We start from the raw sequence: 27,594 nt of genomic DNA on the forward strand, positions 1-27,594 counted from the left end.
AACATGGCCTTTGCCAAAGTGTGTGATCCCACGTGTGCGGGGGGGCTGCCACGTCCACGTAGCAAGCCCGCTGCCAACCACTGCAAGACCCTGGGGCCGGGCAGCTTTGGGGCCTCAAAGATCAACAGATCTCTAGAAGGAAGGCTGCCCCCGGGAGGTCCCCTCTTCGCCCCTGGGCCAGGCCCAGGAGGAAAGTGATGCCCAAAGCCAGGGGGATGACTGACCTCTGCACCTGCACCTCCACGCGGAAACCCAGCTCTTCTAGGAGGCGCAGGAGGCTACCTGAGCCCCAACCGACTGAGCCCTGTTCCTGGTCACGTACTTCGCCCTCATCAGACGTGGAACCCGAACTCAAAGGGCGGCAGACGAGAGGGTGTGGAGGACCCAGTGCTGCTACTTAACACTCAGCCTCTCTCCAAATGCACATCCCACTCACAGAGGGCTGAGCCCATCTGCTCTTCCCGCGTTACAAACTCCAGCCTCCGCCTTGGCTATACGGGGCCCAAGGAACTGTGTGTGCCCCTGAATGGGTTTGTCTATACATGAGCGTCTGAGGGGTATATGCGTCCTTATATGTGTGTGTGGTTGTGTGTGCGTAGTCATGCATACACACGTGTACTAGGTCATAATTACTGGCATCAGAGGAAAGTGTGTGTTTGTGTGTGTGTGTGCACATGAAATGGACGTGTTGCCATCTTAGTTTATGGTGTCACATGCCTGTTTACATGAGTGCAGGTGTGGGGAGTTTTGTGTGCAATATGTCTAAGTGGGCTTAGTATACTGAGTGTGTCTGTGGGTCTGTACGTGTATGTATATGTGTATATAGTGGACTGGTTCCTGACATTCGGGGTATGCATATGTGTTTGTGTGTGTACATACAGGTGTGCACAGTAGGTGATGGCAGAACTACAGGGAAGACCCCTCCATTCCTCTGCATGGCTCACCTGGGGTACAGACACAAGGGGCCCCAGGTCCTCCCTCCAGAGCCCTCCATGGCTCCCACTGATTCCACACCAGCCCATATACCAGGCCCAGAGTCCAGGCCCACCCGTGCTGGGTTCCCACTAGTGCCCACAGAGCTGACAGGAAGTACAGAAACCAGCAGGCCCTCCCCTTAGAGACCAGAGTTCCCCTGGACCAGCCCTGCCTCCTAGCCCATGCTCCCCTGCCCCATTCTTTTTTTTTTTTTTTTTTAATTTTTATTTATTTATTTATGGCTGTGTTGGGTCTTCGTTTCTGTGCTAGGGCTTTCCCCAGTCGCGGCAAGCGGGGGCCACTCTTCATCGCAGTGCGCGGGCCTCTCACCATCGCGGCCTCTCTTGTTGTGGGGCACAGGCTCCAGACGCGCAGGCTCAGTAGCTGTGGCTCACGGGGCCCAGCTGCCCCGCGGCATGTGGGATCCTCCCAGACCAGGGCTCGAACCCGTGTCCCCTGCATCGGCAGGCAGACTCTCAACCACTGCGCCACCAGGGAAGCCCCCCTGCCCCATTCTTTAGGCAAAAAGGAATGAGCGGAGCCAGCTGCATGCTCCCTAATATCCTTCTTCTGGCCTCAGTTTATCCGCTGATGCATAAGACCAGCCCTCCTGGTCTTCGCTGTAGCCGAGGCAAACAGCAGACTCAGCGGAAAGCAGCACAAATATTGACCAAAGCCACTCTCAGTGTTTGCTCTCGGCATGAACACTTCCTCTTCCTCCACATTTCAAGCACCAGGGGACGTTGGGTGACAGCCAGTAGGAACAAAGGAGAGGGATTCTCACCAGCCCCTCCTCCCAACCATCAATGACAAGCACTGTTCCATGAGCACCCGCTATGTGCAGGCTATTCTGCAGCCACTTTACCCTCCACCCCGAGAATAGGAGCTGCTTCTGCTCACCCCTGTGCTTAACAAATAGCAGGTGCCTAATAAATACTTGTTCGATGAATAAATGAATGCACCAATGAAAGGCCCTTGTAACAATGACAGTGGCAGCATTTCAGGATTTCCCCTTCACCAAATATTCTTCAGGGCACTGTCTTAGTTTCCTATTGCTGCTATAACAAATTACCACAAACTTAGTGACTTAAAACACAAATTTATTACCTTAACAGTTTTGGATGTCAGAAGTCCAAAATGGGTCTCCCTGGGCTAAAATCAAGGTATTGGCAGGGCTTTGTTCCTTTCTAGAAACTCTAGAAGAGAATCCACTTCCTGGCCTTCATTTCTTGGCTCATGGTTCCTTCCTCCATCTTCAGAACCAGCAAGTTAGGCTCCTTATGCTATCATCTCTCTCCTCTTCTGCCTCCCTCTTACACTTATAAGGACCCCTATCATTACCCTGGGCCCACCTGGATAATCTAGGATATTCTCCCATGTCAAGGTTAGCTGATTAGCAACCTTAATCTCATCCGCAAGCTTCAGTTCCCCTTACGTAACCTAAAATATTTACATGTTCAGGTTTTGGTATGTGAGCCTCTTTGGAGGACAGTTACTCTATTTACCACAGGTACTTAGCCTGCAATTTGAGCAACTGCCACCAGGGGGGCAGAAGTGAATTCATTTTTAGCTCCACAATCCAAATAGGCTCTTCACAGGCAGGACTGACCGAAAAACCACAGCCAGACATTCCCCTTCTGTATGCTTTTTTTTTCACCAGTAAAAAGTAGAACTTTATTAAGACAACACATAAACATCGTCTTGTATTATGTAAAATACAAAACACCAGGGAGAAGCTCGGCATTACAGAATAAATTCGTGTACAGCCTAAGAATGTAGGAAGCTTGGGGCAGAAAGGGGCCTGGGAGCAAGAAAAAGCATGGCCTGGATATTGGCATACCAGGTCTCTCCCCTGTCCAGCCCCTGAGTCCCTGGCATGGCCCTTCCTTTCTTGAGACCTCAATTTCTCCATCTTTAAAGTGGAAAGTTGGTCAGAATGGGTTCCTCCAAGGGGAAGTTCCAGAGCCAAGCTAGAGACTGGGCTGACCATCCCCACCTGCTCTGTGAGGTCACAGTGCCAACAGCTCCCCTTGACCCAGGGAAGATTCCACATGGCACCTTCCAGGGAACGCTAGGAGGTGGCAGCAGAAGTGGCCACTTCCTCCTCACCGACTCCCAGAGAGCCCTGCCACCAATTCCCTGTCCTAGAGAAGGACATCGATGCCCCGGTCCTCAAGGAACCCTGGGGACTCGTGTGACCCACCCGAAAATGTGGTCCACGTCCCCAGGGAGGTCAGACCCAGGAGGTGAGGACAGCATCCCCTCCCTCTGCCCAGCCCTTGACAGTTTACAAAATGCTGCCCCTCAGCCTTTTCTTGGAAGCCAGCAGGCATTACCAGCTGCGCCTACAGATGCAGCACCTGAGGTCAGAGAGATTGGATGGTGGCTTTCCTAAAGTCTCCCAGCCAGGAAGTGGTGGAGCAGTTATCCTTTCAGCACGTGTTTACTGAGCACCTGCTGTGTGCCAGGCACTGGGCAGAGTGCTGGGAGCACGGTGTTGCACCAGATGGGTGTGCTCCCTGCCCCTGTGGAGCTCACGTGAGGGACACAGATAGTAAATGAGAAAACACACATCTCTGCCATCTTTATCTGTAGGAGACCTCTGGCTGCAGGTGATGGAAATTCCAACTCAAAATGATGCCTTCCTCTGGGCCCCCAGAACAGGTGTATATCCCAAGAGGGTATACAAAACAGTTCACTGGGGTAAGGGGAAAAATTATTAGAACTTCAGTATGTATTTTCCTTTAGCTCATCCTCTTTTAATTTATATTCCTCAGGAAGGTATAAATAAAGCTTGTACATTTGAAAGGACAAATAATATATCAGCACACTTGTAGATATCTATATATATATATATAGATATATGTATAGATATATATATATATAAACAACATTGGGAGTATAATAAAAAATGATGTTTGGAGAGCATTACCTTAAGAAATAAAGAAAATATGTATACGTATAGCTGATTCACTTTGCTGTACAGTAGAAACTAACACAACATTGTAAAGCAACTACACTCCAATAAAAATTTTAAAAAAAGAAAAGAAAGAAAAACGTACAACACAGGGAATATAGCTAATATTTTACAATAACTATAAATGGACTATAACCTTTAAAAATTGTGAATCACTGCATTGTACACCTGTAACTTATACAATATTGTGCAACTATATTTCAATTAAAAAAATTTTAAAGGAATAAAGAAAATTTATCTCACATATTCAAAGGTCCCAAGATATGGGTGGCTCCAGAGAACATTAATTCTGAGGCTCTGCAGTGCCAGCCAAGACGCAGGTTCCTGCCATCTTTATTTTTTTAAGTTTATTTATTTATTTATTTATTTATTTATTTTTGGCTGCGTTGGGTCTTCTTTGCTTCGCGCGGGCTTTCTCTAGTTGCGGTGAGTGGAGGCTACTCTTTGTTGCGGTGCCCGGGCTTCTCATTGCTGTGGCTTCTCTTGTTGTGGAGCACAAGCTCTAGGCGCGCAGGCTTCAGTAGTTGCGGCCCGTGGGCTCAGTAGTTGTGGCTCCGCGGGCTCTAGAGTGCAGGCTCAGTAGTTGTGGCGCACGGGCTTAGTTGCTCCATGGCACGTGGGATCTTTCCGGACCAGGGCTCGAACTCATGTCTCTTGCATTAGCAGGCGGATTCTTAACCACTGCGCCACCAGGGAAGTCCCTCCTGCCATCTTTTTGCTCTCCCTTTTGGCCTCCTCTCATGGTCACAAGATGGCTACCACTGTCCCAGGGGTCACACAGAAGCATGGCCATATAGGGTGGAAGGAGAGTGGGTATTGCATCCTGTAGGTCTCAGCTTAGCAATGAGAAAACTTTTCCTCCAAGTCCCAGACCCCTGTATCCACCCCCACACCTCACCCCTGCAGACTTCCCCATCCTTGTGCCAACAGCAAGGGGACTGAGAATACAACAGGCTGAGACCAATCAGGACCATCTAAATCACTCGGGGGAGAAGGGGACAAAGGACCAATATCAGCCTTCTGCCAGTAAGAGGAGGGAGTGGCTTTTGGAAGACTGCCACAGCAAACTGAGTCCTTTCCTCTAAAGAGACCTGCATCGGGGGTCAGCCAGACCTGGGTCTCTCCCTGATTCGCGGTCCTGTGGCCTTGAACAAACTTTTCTGCAATTCAGTTTCTCCATCTGGAAAATGGGGACACCATGCTCCTTGTAAGTTGTAAAATGCAATTGTGAATCTTGTTGTTGCCAGGATCATCCAACGAGGCCGGAACATCTGCAGGATGACAGAGGAGCCTTTGTCAAACACGAGTGAGAAGGGAGGGGAGAGGGGATCCCAGGGTCTTTGTGGGCAGTGAGGGGCTGAGGCTCAAAGATGTCAAATGGACAACCCAGGGTCACCCAGCAAGGGGCAGGGCAGGGCAGGGGGCAGGGATGCTCTCCTGGTGTCTGCAGGCACCATGTCCCAGAGGCTGGCAGTGACATGACAGCCCTGTGCTCTCTGCAGGTGACGCCTTCCTGTTGCCTATCCACATCATTGCCTCAGGTCTGACCCAGTGCATGCTGGGATGTATGTGTACGTATACACTGAAGAGCTGCCTTGGCCATAAACATGGGCCTGGGAAGAGGGCCCAGCCTCAAGTCGGGCCGCAGGTTGAGCTCTGGAGGTCTTCCCTACAGAGGTGTCAGGGGTGTCATTCCAGCGAGGATCTCTTTGGCGGTTGGAGAGAGGGACTAGGAGAGAGACTTGCTGTTTGGAGGAGAAGCTAACTGCCAGCCCTCTTCTACTCTGCCACCAGGCTGGTCCCTCAGGTCATGGGAATGGTTCGATGCAACTCACCCTCACTTCAAGGACATGGTTCTGACCACACCCTAAAGATCAGTCTTCTATGTTCATCCAGCCACACTTCCACTGTTCATCCACTCAGTCATTTACCCAACCATCTGTTCACATATCCACCTTTTGGAATATCCATGTATCCCATTAGTTCATCCATCCCTCCAATCCATTCACTGAGTCAGCCATCAATTCACCCATACCTTTATTTGTTAATATTCACATCCATCCAGTCATCAACCCATCCATCCTTCTAACGCCCCTCTCATTCTCCCATCCTCTTATTCATCTTCCTATTCATCTACCTTCCAAGCCATTCTCTTACCCATTCTTCCATTTATCCATGCATCCTTCCACCTATTCATCCATCCTGAACCCCTACTTTTTGCCTAGCTCCCCAATGCGGGGCAATGCTAGGCACCCGGGGATGAACCAGACAAGGACTCTTCTACTGAGAAGCTCTCAGTGTCTGGGAATGGACATTAGCAAGGACATCTCAGACTTTTCATGTGCCTGAGTCACTTTTAAGTGTTTATTAACCGCCGGTTGATAGTGGGTTTACTATAGTTCCAGTACTCACTCCAAGCTGATGCTTACCCATAAGTAGAGCAAAGGACTGTCCTGGGCTCGAATAGCAAATTGAGAGAGTCTCCAAACAACAGGGTCTCGCCCCTGTGAGTTGTTGCAGGATAAGAATGAGGGTGCAGCTACTCACTGCTTTCCTGTCTTCTCCACAGCCTGGATCACCTGCCTGGCTTGCTTCCTGAGGACTCAGGCCCACCAGGTTCTGTTCAACACCTGCAGGTGAGCAGGGCAGGTGAGGGGAGGGTTATGGGGACTGGAACTGTGCACTGGTGACCATGGCAACCCCATCACTGGTTTGGACCTCCCCTCAGATAAGCTATCTCAAACCTGGAACCTGGTTTTTATCGGATCGCCTCACCCCAGACCCCAATGTGGCTCCCCATCGCTCCAGCACCTCAGCCTGTAGCCCTCTGAAATCTTGTCCCACCCTTTCTTTCCAAGCTCCTCTTATCCTGCTTTCTGCTGTGGATCCATTGGGCCAGCAAGGCTAGGATTCTCACTCCCTGGACCCACTGTTCCTCTTCCCACCTCCATACTTTTGTACAGGCTGTTCTTCCTGCCTGCAACGCCTGTCCCATTCTTTCCCTTTCTGTTCCCTGCCCATGCAAATGCCTCTAAATTCCTGCAAGAGTTTTCCACCTCATTCATTCATTTAAAGTTTATATTCTAAACGCTTCCTTAATGCCTGCTCTGGGCCCAACCTGGCCTCCGTCACTCATGAGCTCCCAGTTGGGTGGGGCAGGCAGACACCAAAAACAGTGCCAAGCTGGGAGTGTTGACTCTGGAGGTTGTAGGCAGAGGGGACATTTGAACGAAACCCTGAAGGGTGCATTTCCCGGGAGAGAAGAAGGGAGGGGACAAACAGTATATAGATGAAGAGAGGGAGTGAGAAGGACATGGGTGACCACTGTGAGTTGATCTCTGATGGCCCCAGATACTGAGGTAAGAGCTTTCTTTCCTCGGAAATGCTGTGGAGCCACAGAATACGGCCAGCATTAGGGAGAGAGTGTCATTGCCCAGGAAGGAACCTGTCTCTTGGGGTGGGAACGGGGCAAGAGCCAGGCTAAGACTTACTAGGCTGTGCAAAGCCCTACCTCGCCTTGACCACTGCTTCTCTGTCTTCCAGATGCAAGCTGTTCCTCCACAAGCTCATGGAAAAGACAGGTGTTCTGATTCTCTGTGTTTTGGGTGCGTGTCCAGAGCCCTGCCCCATCCCAGGTGGAGGTATCCCTGGGCTCTTGCCCATCCTGGGAAGGGAAAGAGTGAGGGCTCTGGCACTGACTATGTGACACTGGGTCAGACACTGCCCCTCTAGGAGCCTCAGTTTCCTCATCTGTCTAATCAGTGTTGCTCGGAAGATTAAATGAAACAATGACTAAAAATTTTTTGAAAGCTAAGAAAAACTATGAAAATTGTAAAGCTCTCCCCAGACCATGTTATGATAATTATTTCTCTCTCTCTCTCTGTCTCTCTGGGTCTCTATGACTTCCTACCAGACACCACCACCACCTCCGCATCACAGCTTTGCTTTTTCAAGCAAAGGAATCTCCTCCTTCCACTTAAGGGCACCACGGGGTTTGGAGCCGGGGGAGCATTTCCTAGGAAATTAGAAATTCCTAGGCAACATAACCCAACAGATAAAATTCTTTTAAATAGCTTTATTAAGGCATACTTGACATACCATAAATCACCCCATTTTTAAATGTATAATACAGCAGTTTTTAGTATATTCACAAAGTAGTGCACCCATCACTACTAATAAATTCCAGTATTTTCACTGCCCCCGAAAGAAACTTCCCAGTCCCTGGCAGTCATTCCCCATGTCCCCTCCCCTTCGACCTAGGCAACCACTAATCTATTTTCTGACTCTATGGATTTGCCTATTCTGGACATTTCATATAAATAGAATCATACAATATGTTGTCTTTTGGTTCCTTTCACTTACAGTGTTTTCAAAGTTCATCCATTTTGTAGCATACATAAACATTTCATTCCTTTTTATGGCTGAAAATCCATTGTATGGGTAAGCCACATTTTGTTTATCCATCCATCAACTGATAGATATTAGGGTTGTTTCTACTTTTTGGCTGTTATTAATAAAGTTGCTATGAACGTTCCTGTAATATTTTTGCATGGACACGTGTTTTCAATTTTATTGGGTATATACCTAGGTGTAGAATTGCTGGATTACTCTAACTATCTGAGGAATTGCCAAACTTCTTTTCCAAATGGCTGCACCATTTTCATTCCCGCCAGCAATGTGTGAGGGTTCCAATCATTAGTTTTTTTTTAACATCTTTATTGGAGTATAATTGCTTTACAATGGCGTGTTAGTTTCTGCTGTATAACAAAGTGAATCAGCAGTACATATACATACATCCCCATATCTCCTCCCTCTTGCGTCTCCCTCCCACCCTCTCTATCCCATTCCTCTAAGTGGACACAAAGCACTGAGCTGATCTCCCTTCCAATCATTATTGTCTGTCTTTTATCAGCCATCCTAGGTCATGTGAAGTGATATCTCATTATGGTTTTTATTTCATGTCCCTAATGACTAATGATGTTAAGCATCTTTCCTTGTGCTTATTGGCCATTTGTATATCATCTTTGGAGAAAGGTCTATTCAGATCTTTGCCCATTTTTAAATTGGATTATTTGACTTTTTATTATTGAGTTCTAAAAATTCCTTATATAGTCAGGATACAAGTCCCTTATCAGATATATGATTTGCAAATATTTTCTCTTATTCTGTGGGTTGTCTTTCTTGATAAAGTCCTTTGATTAAGGCCAATTGTAAATTTTGATTAAGTCCAATTTATCTGTGTGTTCTTTTGTGATATTTGCTTTTGGTGTCATATCTAAGAAACCATTGCCTAGCCCAAAGTGATGAGGATTTACTCCCATGTTTTCTTCTAAAATTTTTATAGTTTTAGCCCTTACATTGAGGTCCATGGTTCATTTTTTAGTTAATTTTTGTATATGGTGTGAGGTAAGGGTCCAACCTTATTCTTTTGAATGTAGATATACAGTTGTTCCAGCACCATTTATTGAAAAGACTATTCTTTTCCCCATTAAATTGTCTGGTACCCTTACTGAAAATCAATTGACCATAAATATGAGAGTTTATTCCTGTACTCTCAAGTCTATGCAATTGACATATATGTCTATCTGTTTGCTAGTACTACCCTGGATTGGTTGCTTTACAGTAAGTTTTGAAATGTAGAAGTGCAAGTCCTCTAACTTTGTTCTTTTTAAGATTGTTTTGGCTATTATGGGTCCCTTACATTACAATATGAATTTTAGGATCTACTTTTCCATTTCTACAAAAGAGGTCATTGGGATTTTGATAGGGATTGCATTGATCCACACATGAATCTGGGGAGTAGTGTCACCTGAACAATGTTAAGTCTTCCAATCCACGAACATTGGGCTGTCTTTCCATTATTGATGAATAACTCTATGCCTCCTTTAATTCTTTCAATGTTTTGTAGTTTTCAGAGTGCAAATTTTGTACTTCTTTTGTTAAATTTATTCCTAAGTATTTTATTCTTTGACATTCTGTTTATAAATGGAATTGTTTTCTTAATGTCATTTTCAGATTGTTCATTGCTAGTGTTTAGAAATACAGTATCCTCAGGGAGACTGGTTCCAGGAACCCCTGTATATACCAAAGTCTGCAGATGCTCAAATCCCTTATATAAAATCATGTGGTACAATGAATACAGTCAGCCCTCCTTACTTGCAGGTTTTGCATCACCAGATTTGACCAACAGCAGATGGAAAGTTAGATCAGCAGTTGGTTGAATCTGCAGATGTGAAACACCCCAACATGGAGAGCCGATGGTATATTTATTGAAAAAAATCTGTGTGTAAGTGAACTCCACAGTTCAACCCCTTGTTGTCAAGGATCAACTGTACAATTGATTTTTGTGTACTGATCTTGTATCCTGCAACCTTGCCAAATTCATGTGTTACTGCTGACACTGGGCAAGACACCCAGTCTTGTATACTTTAGGATCTCTATATGCAACATCATGTCATCTGCCTTTTATTTCTTTTTCTTGACTAATTGACCTGGCTATAATCTCCAGGATAGTGTTAAATAGAAATGGCAAGAACAGGGAATTCCCTGGTGGTCCAGTGGTTAGGACTCGTTGGTTTCACTGCCAGGGCCCGGGTTCAATCCCTGGTCTGGGAACTAAGATCCCACAAGCTGCACGGTACTGTCAAAAGAAAGGGAGGAAGGAAGGAAGGAAGGAAGGAAGGAAGGAAGGAAGGAAGGAAGGAAGGAAGGAAGGAAGGAAGGGAGGGAGGGAGGGAGGGAGGGAGGGAGGGAGGAAGGGAGGAAGGGAGGAAGAAAGAGAGAAAGAAAGAAAGAAAGAAAGAAAGAAAGAAAGAAAGAAAGAAAGAAAGAAAGAAAGAAAGAAAGAAAGAAAGAAGAAAGAAAGAAAGAAAGAAAGGGAAAGAAAGAAAGGGAAAGAAAGAAAAACGGCAAGAGCAGACCTCCAGTCTTTCACCATTAAGTATGATGTTAACTGTGGGTTTTCATAAATGGCCTTTTTCAGACTGAGGAAGTTCCATTCTATTCCTGGTTTGTTGAGTGTTTTATCATGAACAACCAATGAGTTTTACAAGCTTTTAATAATGGCTTGAATAATGAGATTTCAGGCAGCACAGAGATCATAAAATGCAGGGGAGACCACACCCCCTTTTCTTCTCTTTGCCAATTATCCTCAGTAAGATTGAGACAGGAGAGGGAGAGGAGACATTATTTGGTTTATGTGAGACACTTTGCATATATGATATCATTCAATCATGAAGTGGATATTACTGCTATTCCCATTTTACAGAGGAGGAAACTGAAGTGTAGAGAGATTAAGTAACTTCTCCCAAGTGCTAGTAAGGCTGGGATTTGAATCCAGATGGCTTCACTCCAGAGCTCTTAACCTTTCATCTTAAATGGCTCATTCTCATTCCCCCATCCCCACAGGATTCTGGGTGTTTTCTATGCACTTGCCGTCCAAAGTGGAAATCTGGCAGGTGAGTGTGTGCTCTCTTCAGGCCCCACCACTGACTGGCCTCACCCCAGCCAGTCAATGTCACCTTCATAAGCTCCTTTCACTCTTACCACATCTGGACCCTACTCAGTTCCTGACTCATTCCAGCTCCAAATCTCTGCCTTTGCCATGCCACCCACCTGGAACCCATTTCCCCTGCCAAAATGTGACTTTTGGGGACCAGATGCATAGTTCCTCCTCCAGGATGCCTCTCCTGTCACTCATTCCCAGAAGTGACCCATCTCTTCTTTATCAAGGCCCCCACCTAGAGTGGGACAGTGAGGCCGGGGAACACATTTCTCTCTCTACTCAAGGCAGTTTGTTCTTCTGCTTAATTGAGATGAGACCATTTGCTTTGTGGTTCCTGGAGAAGAAGGAGGAGGAAATCAATGGCCAGAGCTCCCTGTCTAAGGACAGCAAAGAGCCCTAGATAGAAAGGGGATCTGATGGGCCTGTCCTTCCCTCTCCTCTTCTCCCCTCATGAACTTCATCATATATATGCTTCAAGATCCAGCTAAAATGGCACCTCCTCCAGGAACACCTAAGCAGAGGTAGTCACATTCCCCTCTCCCACAATTTTCTGTAAACATAAATGCAATTTTTTGTAATCATAACTATTTCCCCAACTGTGTTGGGAGCCCTTGAAGGCAGAGCCAGGTCTGATTCATTCCAGCGATGTCCACCTCAATGCTAGGCACAAGGTGGACACGATCAATGCTGGATGTCTAGACGGCCAGATGGGAATGTGAATGGATGGGGGATGGAAGTAATGGAGGTAGGGATGGGGGAAATGGATAAGGGGAAAAATGGATGGATGAATGGAAGAGTGTATGGATGAGAGAGTGGATGGATGGGAGGGCAGATGGGATAGGGTGAGTAAATGGATGGATGGATGAATGGATAGTTGAGTGGGATGGTAGATAGATGGGAAGGCAGAGGGATGCATGCATGCATGGATTGATGAGAAAGTCAATGGATAAGGTAAGGCAGATGGATAGGAGGGTAGATGGATGAGAAAGATTGGATAAATGGAGGAGCAGATGGATGGGAAAGGGTGGATGGAAGTGTACGTGGATGGATGAATAAAAAGAAGGGTAAATTGGATTTTGAATGGATGGCAGGTGGATGGGTGGGCCGGTGGGTGGAAGAATAAATAGGAAAGTGGATGAGTGGATGGATTTATGGTTGCGGGAGGATGGATGGATGAAACTCTATTTGGCCCAGATTAGGCCATCTGAAGAAGATCCCTTGCTTTCCTCAACACCCCACCAGGATGACAGCATAAATAGTCCACTGCAGAGCTTGAGGTAAGAAGAACCTGCTAAATAGTCTTATTATCACCTAAAAACCAGAGCTATAGCCAGGACCTGAGATGTATTGGCTAAGAAAGTGGGCTCTGCCAGAAAACCTGGATTTAAATCCCAGCTTCCATACTTCCTACCTGGCTAAACTTATGCAAGTCACTTCACATCTCTGGGCCTTTGATTCCCCATTTATGAGTGAGGTATAACATCCACCTTGTTCTAGGTAATTATGTGTATTAAAGAAGGTGTAAACTGTCTTGAATAGTTCCTGGCCCATAATTAGTGCTCAGCAAATAAGAAATTTTAACCAACAAGATACCACCTGGTGGCAGCATCCTTAAATGCAGACAAAATACTCAAATATTTAGAAGCAATGAGCTGGGTTTAAGGATAGTTGGACAGTCCAAGCAGAAGGAAGAGCATGAGTAATATCTTACAGATAAGAACTTTCTGGGTAGGTTCAGGGATGGGCCCATGAGAGTGGAAAAATATGAAGCTAGTTCTTTGTGGGCTGACTGGCAAAGGTAGAAGCTGAGGGTAATAGTAGCAGCATCACAAATTGGTCAGTCCATATTCTCACTCCTTCCTTATAAGGATGTACCAAGAGAAGGTGCGACATCATGCTGGGGAAATCCAGGACCTCCGAGGTAACTTGAATCAGCTCATTGCCAAGCTCCAGAAGATGGAAGCCATGTCAGATGAGGTGAGATGCTGGCCATTCTGCCCACAAACACCTGACCTCTCTTTGTTTGATGCCCCATTCCTCATATCCCAAGTTTTGGTGGAGCATATCCCAAGTTTTGGTGGAGCATATCCCACAATAATTTCCTGGGAAAGAGCAAAATAAGAGGTATATTAATTTTTTAAGAACTTGCATGTTTGAAAACACCTTTACTCTACCCTTACACTTGATTGATAGTTTGGCTGGGAATAGAATCCTAGATAGGAAATTTTCCCCTGAGGATTTTGAAAGACGTCCACTATTGTGTTCTATTTTATACCGTTGCTTTAGAGAAGTTTAATGTCACTCTTATTATTCGTCCTTTGAGTGTGATCTCTTTTCATTCCTGAGAGTTTGTAGGATATTATTTTTACCTCCAGTGTTCTATATTTAATCTGCTTGGGGGATTGCTGAAATTATTGATTCTCTGGGTTGATTTTTTTTCAATAGTTTAGGAAAATTCTTAGCTATTATTTCTTAAAATATTGTTTCTACCCCATTATCTATCTCCTCTCCTGGGACTCCAATTACATCTATGCTAAACTTTAGAGTGCTTTCCACATAACTCCTATATTATTACCTGGTTTGCTTGTTTTTTCATTCTTTTTCTCTATGTGCTTAAGTTTTGATACTTCTTCTTCATATTTCTTCAGGTTCACTAATAATCCTGTAGTCTGTTCTGTCCAATCTACTCTTAAACCTTTCCATTAAGTTCTTAATTTCATATATTGCATAGTTTAGTTCTAGAATATACATTTGATTCTTTTTCATAGATTTTAATTCTATGGTGAAATTCTCCATCATTTCATCTATGCTGTCCGTCTTTTCCTTTATTTTATTTAACATACTAGTCACAATTATTTTTAAATCCTTGTCTGCTAAATCTAATATCTGGATCATCTATGGTCTCCTCTTGTTTTCCATTTTTTCTTTGGAGTATCAATCTTATGGCCTTGCCTTTTCATGTCTGGTAATTTTTTAGTGTTTTCTGGACATTGTTTACAAAAGAACTAGATGCTCCAGATAATTATAATTTCAAACAGGGAGAGTTCCCCCTTTTCTTTGTAAGGAAGATGAAGTATACTGATCACTTCTATGTAAACATGCATTGAACTGGTTCAGACCTGGACTGCAATTTTTTTTTTTTAACATCTTTATTGGAGTATAATTGCTTTACAATGGTGTGTTAGTTTCTGCTTTATAACAAAGTGAATCAGTTATACATATACATATGTTCCCATATCTCTTCCCTCTTGCATCTCCCTCCCTCCCACCCTCCCTATCCCACCCCTCTAGGTGGTCACAAAGCACCGAGCTGATCTCCCTGCTGGATTGCAATTTTTATAGGACTTAGTCAGAGGTTTTCAGTTTAACCCTCTAGCCTCCTGCCAGTGCAGTTTCAAAAATTGGTAAATGTCTTTTTTTTTTTTTTTTTTGGCTCTGTTGGGTCTTCGTTGCGGTGTGCGGGCTTCTCATTGTGGTGGCTTCTCTTGTTGCGAAGCTCGGGCTCTAGGCTTGCAGGCTTCAGTAGTTGTGGAGGGCGGGCTCAGTAGTTGTGGCTCGTGGGCTCTAGAGTGCAGGCTCAGTAGTTGTGGCGCACGGGCTTAGTTGCTCCATGGCACATGGGATCTTCCGGACCAAGGATCGAACCCATGTCCCCTGCATTGGCAAACAGATTCTTAACCACTGCACCACCAGGGAAGTCCTGGCAAATGTCTTGATGGGAAAGACTGCCATGTGTTTGAGGTCTCTTGAGTTTCCAATTTTTTAAAATTTATTTTATTGAAATATAGTTGATTTTCAATGTTGTGTTAATTTCTGCTATACAGCAAAGTGATTCAGTTATACATATATATACATTCTTTTTCATACTTCTCCATTATGGTTTATCACAGGATATCGACTATAGTTCCCTGTGCTATACAGTAGAACCTTGTTGTTTATCCATTCTATATATAATGGTTTGCATCTGCTGGTCCCAAACTCTCAGTCCATCCCTCCCCCACCTCCCCTCCCCTGTGGCAACCACAAGTCTGTTCTCTATGTCTGTGAGTCTGTTTCTGTTTTGTAAATAAGTTCATTCGTGTCATATTTTAGATTACACATATAAGTGATATCATATAGTATTTGTCCTTCTCTTTCTGACATACTTCACTTAGTATGATCAACTCTAGGTCCATCCATGTTGCCACAAATGGCATTATTTCATTCATTTTTATGGCTGAGTCGTATTCCATTTTATATATATATACACCACATCTTCTTTATCTATTCATCTGTTGATGGCAATTTAGGTTGTTTCCATGTCTTGGCTATTGTAAATAGTGCTTCAGTGAATATTGGGTGCATGTATCTTTTCGAATTATAGTTTTGTTTGGATATATGTCCAGGATTGGGATTGCAGGATCATATGGCAACTCTATTTTTAGCTTTTTGAGGAAACTCCATACTGTTTTCCATAGTAGCTGGACCAATTTACATTCCCACCAACAGTGTAAGAGGGTTCCCTTTTCTCCACACCCTCTCCAGCATTTGTTATTTGTAGAATTTTTAATGATGGTCATTCTGGCTGGTGTGAGGTAGTCCCTCGTTGTTTTGATTTGCATTTCTCTAATAATTAACAATGTTGAGCATCTTTCCATGTGCCTGTTGGCCACCTGTATGTCTTCATTGGAGAAATGTCTACTTAGGTCTTCTGCCCATTTTTGATTGGGCTGTTTGGTTTTTTATTATTGAGTTGTATGAGCTGTTTGTATACCTTGGAAATTGAGCCCTTGTTGGTCACATCATTTGCAAATATTTTCTCCCAGTCTGTAGGTTGTCTTTTCATTTTGTGTATGGTTTCCTTTGCTGTACGGAAGCTCATAAGTTTGATTAGGTTCCATTTGTTTATTTTTGCTTTTATTTTTATTGCCTTGGGAGACTGACCTAAGAAAAATGATTGGTACGATTTATGTCAGAGAATGTTTTGCCTATGTTCTCTTCTAAGAGTTTTATGGTGTCATGTCTTATATTTAAGTCTTTTAGCCATTTTGAGTTTATTTTTGTGTATGATGAGAGGGTGTGTTCTAACTTCATTGATTTCATGTAGCTGTCCAGCTTTCCCAACACCACTTGCTGAAGAGACTGTCTTTTCTCCATTGTATCAGTATATTCTCGCCTTCTTTGTCGAAGATTAATTGACCACAGGTGTGTGGATTTATTTCTGGGCTTTGAGTTTCCAATTTTGGATACAAAAATCTCTGACCCCATTGGTGGCCTTCTCTGCCGGGGTCAAGCTAGGATTCTCAGCCTCTAATTGTACCCATAATTGGTTTAGTGCCCTCAGGTAAGCACAGCTGTAGCCGCTCAGTATTGATGTAGCATTTCTTCTAGGGCAGGAGTTCTCACAGTGAGGCCCCTATTCCAGCAGCATCCGCATTAACTGGAAAAATGTTAGAAATTTCAAATTAATGGGCCCCACCCAGACCTACCAAATCATATACTTTGATGATGGGAACCAACTATCTATGTTTCAACAAGTCCTTCAGTGATTCTGGCACATAATAAGGAGAATCACTGTTCTAAGGCTTTAACCTCTTGCTTGTTTTGTTTTGGGGTCCCCTTCCTCAGAGAAACTTGGTTTACTAAGGCTTGTGTGACCAGGAAGTTTTATTCTGCCTTTCAGAAGCTTTCAAAGTAGCCCTTTAGATTCTTACATAGTCTTGGGGTTCAGTTAGCATCTAATGGAGGAAACTGGTCATGGTCAAGGCTCCTCAAATCTCCAATTTTGTCTCACCCACTGTATGTAACTGTTAAAAATTTTGTTACTTTCTCTTTTACCAGTAGCAGCCCCTTGTCTGACCTAAACTCAGATCCTCCCCATGCCCAGAATCATCAAATGCCCCAGGGATTTTTTTTAAGAATGTCAGCACATTTTAGAGTGGTTGTCCCCTCTCTAGAATTTTAGTCCCTCTGTTCCTGTTTCTTTCATAGCTCAGTGATGATTTTAAAATATGATTTAGTAAACTATCTGGCTTTTTCTAGTTGTTTTTAGTGGGACCATTGGTTCTCTGTAACTTACTACATCTTACCTAGAAGCCCCACATCTTACCTTATATCTGAAATGTCATAATAATGTGCCTATGGGCTGGCCATACTTGGAACCCTTTTAATTTGGAAACATGTGTTCTTTAGTCCTAAGAAATGTTCTTTAAGAAAGACAAATATCATATGATATCACTTATATGTGGAATTGAAAATATGATAAAAATGGACTTATTTGCAAAACAGAAACAGACTTACAGACATAGAAAACAAACTTATGCTTTCCAAAGGGGAAAGGGGGGAGGGATAAATTAGAGGGGGAGTTTAGGATTAACATATACACACTATTATATATGAAATAGATAAACAACAAGATCCTACTGTATAGCACAGGGAACTATATTCAACATTTTTTCCTATAATAGAAAAGAATTTGAAAAACATATAGATGTGTATAACTGAATCATTTTGCTATACACCAGACTCTAACATAACAATGTAAATCAACTATACTTCAATTAAAAAAAAAAAGAAATGTTCTTTAATCATGTGATTAAATTGATGATTTCCCCCTGGCCCTGGTTGCTCTATTCTCATTTTTGAAACTCCTTATTATGTGGATGTCAAACTCCTAAACTAATCCTCTGGGAAGTTTTTCTTTTCACCCCATTTTCCTCTCTTTATCTTTTTGCTCTACAATTGAGAAAACATTGTCAGCTTTATCTACCAAAACTTCTACTGAGTTTTTCATTTCTGCTAATATATTCTGAATTCGTAACGGTTTTCTCTTTGTTCTCTCGGTGCTTCTTTTCCTATTCTTATTTTCCTATTCTTATTTTATAGATGCAATAGCTTTTTATGAGCAATATCTTTTCTTACCTTTTGGAGCTCAGCTCTTACCTCTCTGTGCCTCAGTTTCCACATCAATGAAATAGAGTAATAATCACTGCCCTGTAACACTCTAGCTATTATCCTACCGCTGCTGCATGACAAACCATCCTAAAACGGAGTGGTGCAAAACTACCATTTTATTATGTTCAGAGATTCTGTGGGTCAGGAACTCAGACAGGACACAGCGGGGATGGTTTGTCACTGCTTCATGATGTCTGCGGCCTCAGCTGGGAAGACTTGAAGGCTAGGGGTGACCCAATAGCTGGGTCTGGAATCATCTGGAGGAATCTTTATTCACTTGTCTGGAGGTTGATGCTGGCTGTCGGCTGGGAACTCAGGGCTGTTGACTAAAGCACCCATAGGTGGTCCCTTCGTATGGCACGGGCTTCCTCACAACACGGCAACTGGCTTTCAAGAGTGAGCGTCCCCAAAGAAGCAGGCGGTTCACCTTTTAGGACTGAGCCCACAAGTCGTACAGCATCACTCCTGCCATAGTCACAGGCCCATCCAGACCAATGGGGAGGGAACTGAAGTCCCGCGTCTCCATGAGAAGGGTGTCAAAGCCACACTGAAGGAAGAGCGGGGAATGGGAGACATTTTTGCATCCATTTTTAGAAAATACAATCTGCCACAGCTGTGAAGAGTCTAACAAAACAATAGCCAGTGATTATTGAGCACCAAGTGTGCTAAATGCTTTGCAGTCTTTCTCTGGCAACAGAGCATAGTGGTTAAGAGCCTGAACTCGGGAACCAAAGTTCCCGGGTCTGCCTCTTAACAGCTGTGTGACCCTGGACAAGTCACCCTTTTGTGCCTCAGGATTCTCCTCCTTAAAATGGGGATGATAATAGTACATACCTCCTAGGACTGCTGTGAGGGCATAAGAGTGACCATATGTGAAGCCGAAGACAGTCCTGGCATATAGTAGCGGCTTTATGAGTCTCAGCTCTAATCCTTGCAAAAGTAGGAGGTGGACGCGATTATCATCCCATCTTACAGACAAGAAAATCGAGACTCAGGGGGTGGTAAATAGCCCAAGGGCCCTTAGCAGGAAAGGTCTGTCTGACTCCAGGTCCCCTGCCCTTAACTTCACTGAGACTCCTGGTCCTGCGTGTGTAATATCCCATCACAGTGGGTGTGAAAATACTAAGTAACCCCATGGGTGGGATAGGGGTGGCCCTGGGCTTCCTCACAGCATAGCACCGGGCAGCCCTGTGCATGGAACAGGCAGGGACAAGCAGGTAGGGACAAGAGGGGTCCTGAAGGCACACATCACCTGGTGTGAACATGCCTGTGGACCATGATCTGTAAGAACGCACCAGTGCACAGCTTGGGTTTTCTGCCTTCTCAGCAAAAAATGGCCCAGAAAATAATGAAGATGATCCAAGGAGATTACATTGAAAAACCGGACTTTGCCCTGAAGTCGATAGGTGAGTGCCTCCTCCCCCACCTTGCCCCACCAATCGGCCCACGTCCAGTTTCCTCAGAAACCCTTCAGAGGGTAGATTTCAGTTCTGGTCTGGGGCACACTCTGCTGCTGGGAAATCTGTCCTCAGAGCTAACCTCTGCCTCCCAGCTGGTCTCCTTGCTACAGTTTTCCGTTTTCTCCCATGGCAGCTGAGGTGGGGTGGGGAGGCCCTTCCCCACCCCTCCCCTACCCATCATCCTCCAAACCCAGGGGTCAGCAGATCTGTCCCTGCCTGGCTGGGGAGATGACCACGGGCCCAATTACAGTTGGGAATCATGCCTTGGAAAAATAAGGCCAGTGGCTACAGTAGACGGGTGGGAAGGAGGACATTGGGTTGAGACCTGGTGAGGAGGGAAAAGCGTTCCAGACTGAGGGAACCGACATGAAAGGTGCCCCTGCGAGGGGCTGCGTGGAAGGCGGGGAGGTGGGCCGGCAGGGCGGGCTGCCCCGTGCAGACAGTACCAGCTCACCCAGGCACCCCCAGGCCCAAGGAGATGTAGGGTCAGAAGGCATCAGTCTAACCTCTCAGGCCCGGAGTTTCTTCCTCTGTGAAATGGGTATAATAATGGCCATAGCAATAATTACTAGGTTATAGTAACTAGGCTGACGTAAGTGAGCAAGCACCTTACTTTGCACCAGGCGCTGCTGTAAAAACAGTTTGGTGTATTAACTCCTTGTAACCTCACGACAACCCTATGAAATGGATGCTATCATTACTACTATTATTGTTACTATGATTACTCCCATTTCCCAGAGGAGAACACTAAAGTCCAGAGAGGACCAGTGACTCTTCCAAAGTGCTCCCCCGGCACATAGTGAGTCTCCCCTCCACCAGGCAGAAGCCAGGGCTGCTCAGCTGAGACACCCCTCCCCGCCCCAACCCTGCACCATCACCTCCCATACAGGGGCCTCCATCGACTACGAGCAAACGTCAGCCACATACAACCACGACAAGGCTCGCTCTTACTGGAACTGGATCCGGCTGTGGAACTATGCGCAGCCCCCGGACGTGATCCTTGAGGCAGGAGGAATGGCAGGACTTGGGGAGAGTGGCAGGGGTGTGGTCAGAGGCCTGGGGGCAGGAACTGAAGGCAGAGGTTGGAGTGAGAGTGCAGGGGGTGGGGGCCTGGGGCAGGGGTAGGGGTAAGAACAGGAGAGCAGGGTGCAGAGGCAGAGAAAGGGGGCAACTGATGGGGCAAGGGGGGGGCGCTCTGGGGAGAAGTCAGGGGGCAAGGGCAAGAGGCAAGTGCAGACAGCAGGGACCCCTGGGGGGGCTAGGCAGGAGTAGGAGACAGGCACAGGGGCAAGGACAGCCTGCTTTGGCACTGGAAGGGGCCCCTCCCCCAGCCCTCAAGTCTTGAGGGGCAGGGAACCCTCAGGGCCCCGAGAAGGCCCCTGCCCTCGCTGCGCTGGGCTGAGGGGAAGGCTTATCCTTGCTGCCTACGGTCAGGGAAACTTCCTGGTGTTGGTGGTACTCGAGCCAAGCTTTGTAGACAGGAAGGATCTGGCTCATCCAGGAGGGCCGCGGAGGTCTAGGCGAGCCAGGGTGGGATGAGAGACCTGCTCTCACCCAGCCACCCACCCAGCAAAGCCCTCATTGCATCTGCCACTTCTAGCCCAACGTGACGCCTGGCAACTGCTGGGCCTTCTCGGGTGACAGAGGCCAGGTGACCATCCAACTGGCCCAGAAGGTCTACCTGTCCAACCTGACACTGCAGCACATCCCCAAGACCATCTCACTGTCAGGCAGCCTGGATGCTGCCCCCAAGGACTTCGTCATCTACGTGAGCACGCCCTGGCCGGGAGCGATGCTTACCTGAGGGAGGGGACAGCTCATAATGGCAGTATTCCAGGCGCTGTGATAAACTGTCTGCACAATTCCCACAGCCTGCAGGGGCTGGACATAAGGCTGGGAATGGCCAGGGTCGGGGTCAGATCACAGCCTTCAAGGAAAGGGGGTAAACAGTACTTTATTTCAACCCAAGCTTTTCAGAGCCAATTTAGTCTTCAGAGACCATTAAGCCCCCATTTTACGGATAAGAAAACTGGAGATTCAGAGAAAGGGCAGGGAAGCATCAAACCCTACAAGTCAATGGCAGAGTTAGGAGTGGACCCCTAACCTTCTGACTCCCAGTCCAGTGCTCTTTCCTATTCATTACTCTGTGCTGCAATGGAACAGTGCCCAAAGAGGTAGGGAGCTCCCCATCCTGGGAGGTGTGCAAGTCTCGGCTGGGAGAAGGCAGCACCTTCTAGAGGTCCTACCTGTGCCTGACACTTTCTTCTTGGTTCTGACTCTCCAGGGCATGGAAGTTTCCCCAAAGGAGGAGGTGTTCCTGGGGGCGTTCCAGTTTCAGCCCGAAAACACCATTCAGATGTTCCAGCTCCAGGTACCCGAGAAAAGCTGCCCATGTTGAACGCCTAATGAACACACAGCCCTGTGCAGGGCTTTACCCAGGGGACCCCACTTCATCTCCCAGCAGCCCGAGGCAGTGCACAGTTGTCACTAACCCATTGACAGATGAGGAAACTGAGGCCCAGAGTGATAGAGCTACTGCCCAGGGCCTAGAGTAGGACCCTGAGGAGACCTATTCGCTTCCATTTCCCTGACCTGTCCAGGATCCCTCCCGCTGTGTTTCCTTCCAGGGACAGCAGGTGTTGAGCAGGTGGGGCCCATCAGGCCAGGGTTGCTGGCCTCAAACTTAGTGTCTCCATACTGGGAGGCCACATGATCAGCACCTGGTCCAACCACAGGTGGGGAAGCTGAGGCCTGGAGGGGAGGGAGTTGGGGACAGAAGCAGGACCAGAGGGTGGCTGCTGGAATGGCCCTGAGACTCAGTGGAATGTCTAGGCTTGGGAATCAGGCTGACCCTGACCCAAATCCTGACCCAACCAAAAGTTCTGTGTGATCTCAGGCCATTCCCTTTCTCTCTGGGCCTCAGTTTCCCCTGGTGTAGTTTTCCCTGGGAGGTTGAGACCATCCAGTGAGATCTCACAGGCCAAGGCCCCCTTTTACACTGGGCTCCACCCCCTCTGGGGAGGGTGCAAAAAGGGAAGGGGGAAGCACTTACAGAGCACCTACTGTGTGTCAGGTGCCAGTAAGCCATCTGGCCCCAAGATCTCATTTCATGCTTACGGCAACCCTGAGAAGCAGATATTACCCCTCCCTCTTACAGACGGGGAACTGAAGCCCAGAGAGGGCGTGGTTTGCCCAGGGTCCCGGAGCACGTATGTGCTGTGCTGGGACGCCTTCCTCATCACAGTCTATCTGTCCTCTGGCCTCATCCCCTTCCATCCCAGCCCCTGAGTAGCAACTTACTGTGTGGCTTTGGGACATTCTGCTCTCTGAGCCTCAGTTTCCCCACCTGAGGAAATGGAAGGTTCCCTTCCTCTCCCAAACACTCATCTGGACAGGCCGGGTGGGGGCCTATGGCGAGCTGCCCCCTGTCTGTGACTCTTCTCTAGAACCACCCTCCCAGGACTTTTGGAGCAGTCAAGGTGAAGATATTGAGCAACTGGGGGAACCCACGCTTCACCTGCCTATACCGAGTGCGTGTGCACGGCTCTGTGACTCCACCCAGAGAGCAGCCTAACTAGAGGCCCCACCCCGAGAGAGATTAAAGTTTATTCTTCATGCCCCTGCCCAAGTCTGAGTGTCTTTTGGCCCCGAAAAGTGAGGGTGGGCTAGGGTTTGATGTCTGAAGCTCAGCTAGCAATTATCAGTCACGTGCTGGGTACCCAGGCACCCTCACAACAGCCCCATGAGGCCCCATTTCACAGATGGGGACAATGAAGTCTCCAAGCAAAAAAAAAATGACTTGCCAGAAGTCACAGCCAGCAAATGGCAGCACTAGGATTCAACCCCAGGCAGTCTGATGCCCGTACCTGACTCAGCTTCCTGGCTTCAAGTCAAGCTCTGCCCCTGACCCGAGTGTGACCTTGGGCAAGACCCAGCCCTCTCAGTCTCTCCATCTGTACAATGGGGACAGAATTATGGCTGTTGTATCAGATGATGTGGGAGATGAGAAATCCCACCCTTGCATCACAGAGTGTTTCGGCATCACTGATCATTACGGAAACGCAAATCAAAACTACAATGAGATACCACTTCACACCCATTAGGATGGCTATCATCAAAAAAAAAAACAGGGCTTCCCTGGTGGCGCAGTGGTTGAGAGTCTGCCTGCCAATGCAGGGGACACGGGTTTGAGCCCTGGTCTGGGAAGATCCCACATGCCACGGAGCAAATGGGCCCATGAGCCACAACTACTGAGCCTGCGCGTCTGGAGCCTGTGCTCCCAACAAGAGAGGCCGCGATAGTGAGAGGCCCGTGCACCGCGATGAAGAGTGGCCCCCGCTTGCCGCAACTAGAGAAAGCCCTCCCACAGAAACGAAGACCCAACACAGCCAAAAATAAATAAATAAATAAATAAATAAATAAAAATAAATTTAAAAACAAAAACAAAAAAACAAACCAGAAACAGTGCGTGGATGAGGATGTAGAGAAACTGGAACCCTTGTGCACTATTAGTGGGAAGGTATGTACAGCCACTGTGGAAAACAGTAAGGCAGTTCACAGAAAAATTAAAAATAGAATCACCACATGACCCAGCAATCCTGCTTCTGGATATTTACCCGAAAGAACTGAAAGCAGGGTCTCAAAGAGATATTTGTACACCCATGTTCATAGTAGCATTATTCACAACAGCTGGAAGCAACCCAAGTGTTCATCAACAGATGAATGGATAAACAAAATGTGGTCTATACATATAACGGAATATTATTCAGTCTTAAAAAGGAAGGAAATTCCACAACATGCCATGACTTGGATGAGCCTTGAGGACATTATGCTAAATAAAATAAGCCAGTCACAAAAAGACAAATACAGTATGATTCCACTTATATAAGATACTTAGAGTAGTCAAATTCCTAGAGACAGAAAGTAGACAGATTGCCAGTGGCTGGGGGAGGGGAGAATGGGGAGTTAGTGTTTAATGGGTACAGAATTTCAGTTTTACAAAATGGAAAGAACTATGAAGATGGATGGTGGTGATGGTTGCACAATATTATGAATGTATTTAATACCATTGAACTGTACACTTTAAAAAGGTTAAGATGATAAGCTTTATGTTACATGTATTTTACCACAATTTTAAAAATTGAAAAAAAATAATAAAATATCTGAAATCCTGTAAAGGAGAAACTCTGGGAAACTTTGGAAACACTGTAAGAAAACTCTATAAATTCTGATAGCATGTTCCATGTCATCACTGTATACGATTAGAAATGCAGATGTAAATATTTTTTTGTTTCTGTTCCCTCAATCAGTCACTCATTCTTTATGTGCGTAATCTTTGTCATAGCTGAGTCTCACCTGTTCTAGTATTTACTTAAGAGCTTACAGAAGTGCTAAAGCCAGTATCTACTGTGAGTATCTACCACGGTTCCACCCATGGAGGTCTCAGCACCGAGCATGGCACACAGTAGGTGCTGTGTAAATGATGGGTAAATGATCACCAAGGTGAATGATCACTGTCAACCTCTGGCCCCAGGCGGGTGATAGGAGGTCCAGTACTCAGGGACAGGGTGACGCTATGCTAGAAGGGGGCAGGTTGCTCAAGCCGCAAAGGGCACAGGGATGGAAGCTGCAAGGGAGGGACTCCATACAGGCAGGGGGAGGCAGGTGGAGAGGCTGGCAAGGGTTCAGCTGCACATTAGAAGGGCGGATAAATCGGAAATACACCATCTCCTGGGAGAGCACTCCGGACAGGCCCTTGTCCTGCTGCAGAACCCGCCCCTCTGGCCATCAGGCAGCCTCCTCACCAGCCCCTGGGAACCCTCCAGCACCCGGCCCCAGGGCCTGCCTCTAATGGTCTCCATGGTCAGGGTGGCTTCAAGGGGTCACCTCATCCTCCTGCCACTCCCTGCCCCCTCCCAGCAACCAGTGGACCTGGGAGCCATGCATATCCAACTTGGCATTATTTCCATAGTTTTTATGAGAACCGTCCTTGTTATTAACAAGAATGTTATTAACACACCATACTGAAGTTTGGTGAAAAGTGAACCCAGAGATACCCTACTTCCTCCCCCAAATGCCTCTCCCAATCTCACTCCTCCAGCTGTCCTACATGTTTCCTTCTAGTCATTTGTCTTTTAACTTTGTTTAAAGTGTCTTTTGTTAATTTTTTTTGAAAATTTTATGTCCAAAGGTAAATCAGTCTTTTCTTTTATAGCTTCTAAGTTGTATGTATTGTCAGGAAGGTCCTGCCCAGTTCCAAGATTACAAAAATATATTCATATACTTTCTTCTACTAATTTTATAATTTACATATAATGTATGCACATACCTACACACTATAGATATATAGATATATGCTCTTTAGTGCACACACACAAGATTTAGATATGTGAAAGCTCTTTAATGCATCTGGAATTTATTTTTGTGCTTGGTGTGAGGTAGGGATCTAGTTTAATTTTAGCTAAATTGCTACCAGAGGCCACAATACAGTACCTTTATTAAACAGTCCATCTTTCATCTGTAGCTTGGGAACAGTGCACAGACATGTGACTGCGGCACAGAGAGGTGGAGTGACTTCTTAAAGTCACAATGCGTCATGGTGGAGCTATGACATCAACCCAGACCCTTCCAGGCCCGAAATGCTTGCTCGCCCATCCAACCCTTCTCACCGTCATTTTAGATTCCAGTCGGTTTGGGTGGACCAACTGTGGAAGTGTGAGGGACAGCAGGATTGCTGGGTCTGTCCCTGCTGCGCCCTGGGGAGCAGCCTGACAGCCCCGCCCACCCCAGGACACCGAGCCATCACACAGACTGCAGGGAAGGGCACAGCGGGGGTGCTCCATCCACGGGGGGTCCTGTTCTTCACCAGGAGCCCCCACTGCATGTGGCTCAGCCCTCTGCCTTATTCACTATGGGTTCCCCCTTTACCTGCCCCAGACGCATCCCCTACATGCCTCACAGCCCCTGCCCTTGAAGGTCAATAGGCCCTGGCTTGGGCATTGCAATCCACGGTGTCCTTGAACAGCCCTGCTGTACAGACAAGAAGACAGGCCCCCAGAGGGACCCAGTGTCACCCAAGGCCCACAGCAGGGGGCTGCTCCGGCCAGAAGGGGCTCATCTCTGGGGCAGCATCCTGCAGGAGAACAAAGTTTGCCCCTGGGCCTCTCTCCCCGCTACCGCATGCCAGTCCCATAATGCACAAGGCTGGCTGCCCGCCCGCCACCCGGCCCACCCACTGGACCGGAGCAGAGGAGTGGGCAGCCGGCCAGGGTGGGAGTCGGCTCTGCAGTGACAGAACCAGAGGTACAGAGCACCAAACCGCCCCGCTCCGTGGTACCCGGAGTGTCACCTCCTGTAAGCCTAGCTCAAGCCCCAGGATTTTCACTAATCCCGCTAATCCCTGGACGCCCGGCCAGGTAGGGCTGGGGCCAACAGGCAGGGCCTGGCTTCTCCGTGACTCAGAGCCCCCTGGCCCAGTGATGAGACAAAGCCCTGGGCTCCACCCCTACCCTGTGCTCCCTCACCATGTGACCTGGAGGGAGTCACCTTCCTAGCCTCAATTTCCCCACGTGAGCCCAAGAGACGCTAGTCCTCACCTCATCTCAGAGGCCAGAGGCAAACTGAGGCCCCCAAGCTCCTGGTGTGGAAGGCCCTTGTCAACTGTGATGATGGGTATGAACCCCTCACACACAAAGTGAGGGAAGCATCACAGTCTTTATTTGTCCAAACCAGATCCAGCTCTGAGG

The 27,594-nt window shown here is 46.7% G+C and overlaps 1 protein-coding gene and 1 pseudogene across 2 annotated transcripts in view; both read left to right on the forward strand.

The window, feature by feature from the left end:
- LOC309646191 (small ribosomal subunit protein eS24 pseudogene) overlaps positions 1 to 27,594 on the forward strand; it is a 143,199-nt pseudogene that overhangs the window by 84,997 nt on the left and 30,608 nt on the right. The gene's annotated exons all lie outside the window — the stretch shown is intronic.
- SUN5 (Sad1 and UNC84 domain containing 5) lies at positions 3,185 to 26,764 on the forward strand (the record flags this gene model as incomplete). The annotated part of the gene is given in 15 exon segments (XM_082432089.1): positions 3,185 to 3,221; positions 5,200 to 5,231; positions 5,235 to 5,301; positions 5,304 to 5,324; positions 5,455 to 5,523; positions 6,522 to 6,588; positions 7,496 to 7,557; positions 11,360 to 11,409; positions 12,699 to 12,733; positions 13,325 to 13,433; positions 19,717 to 19,795; positions 20,739 to 20,854; positions 21,450 to 21,617; positions 22,134 to 22,220; positions 23,296 to 26,764. Coding segments are annotated over 15 exon segments (1,131 nt in total). The 3' UTR covers positions 23,428 to 26,764.

Source organism: Balaenoptera physalus (assembly GCF_965194825.1).
Source record: "Balaenoptera physalus genome assembly, chromosome: 16".
NCBI classification, from domain to species: domain Eukaryota; kingdom Metazoa; phylum Chordata; class Mammalia; order Artiodactyla; family Balaenopteridae; genus Balaenoptera; species Balaenoptera physalus.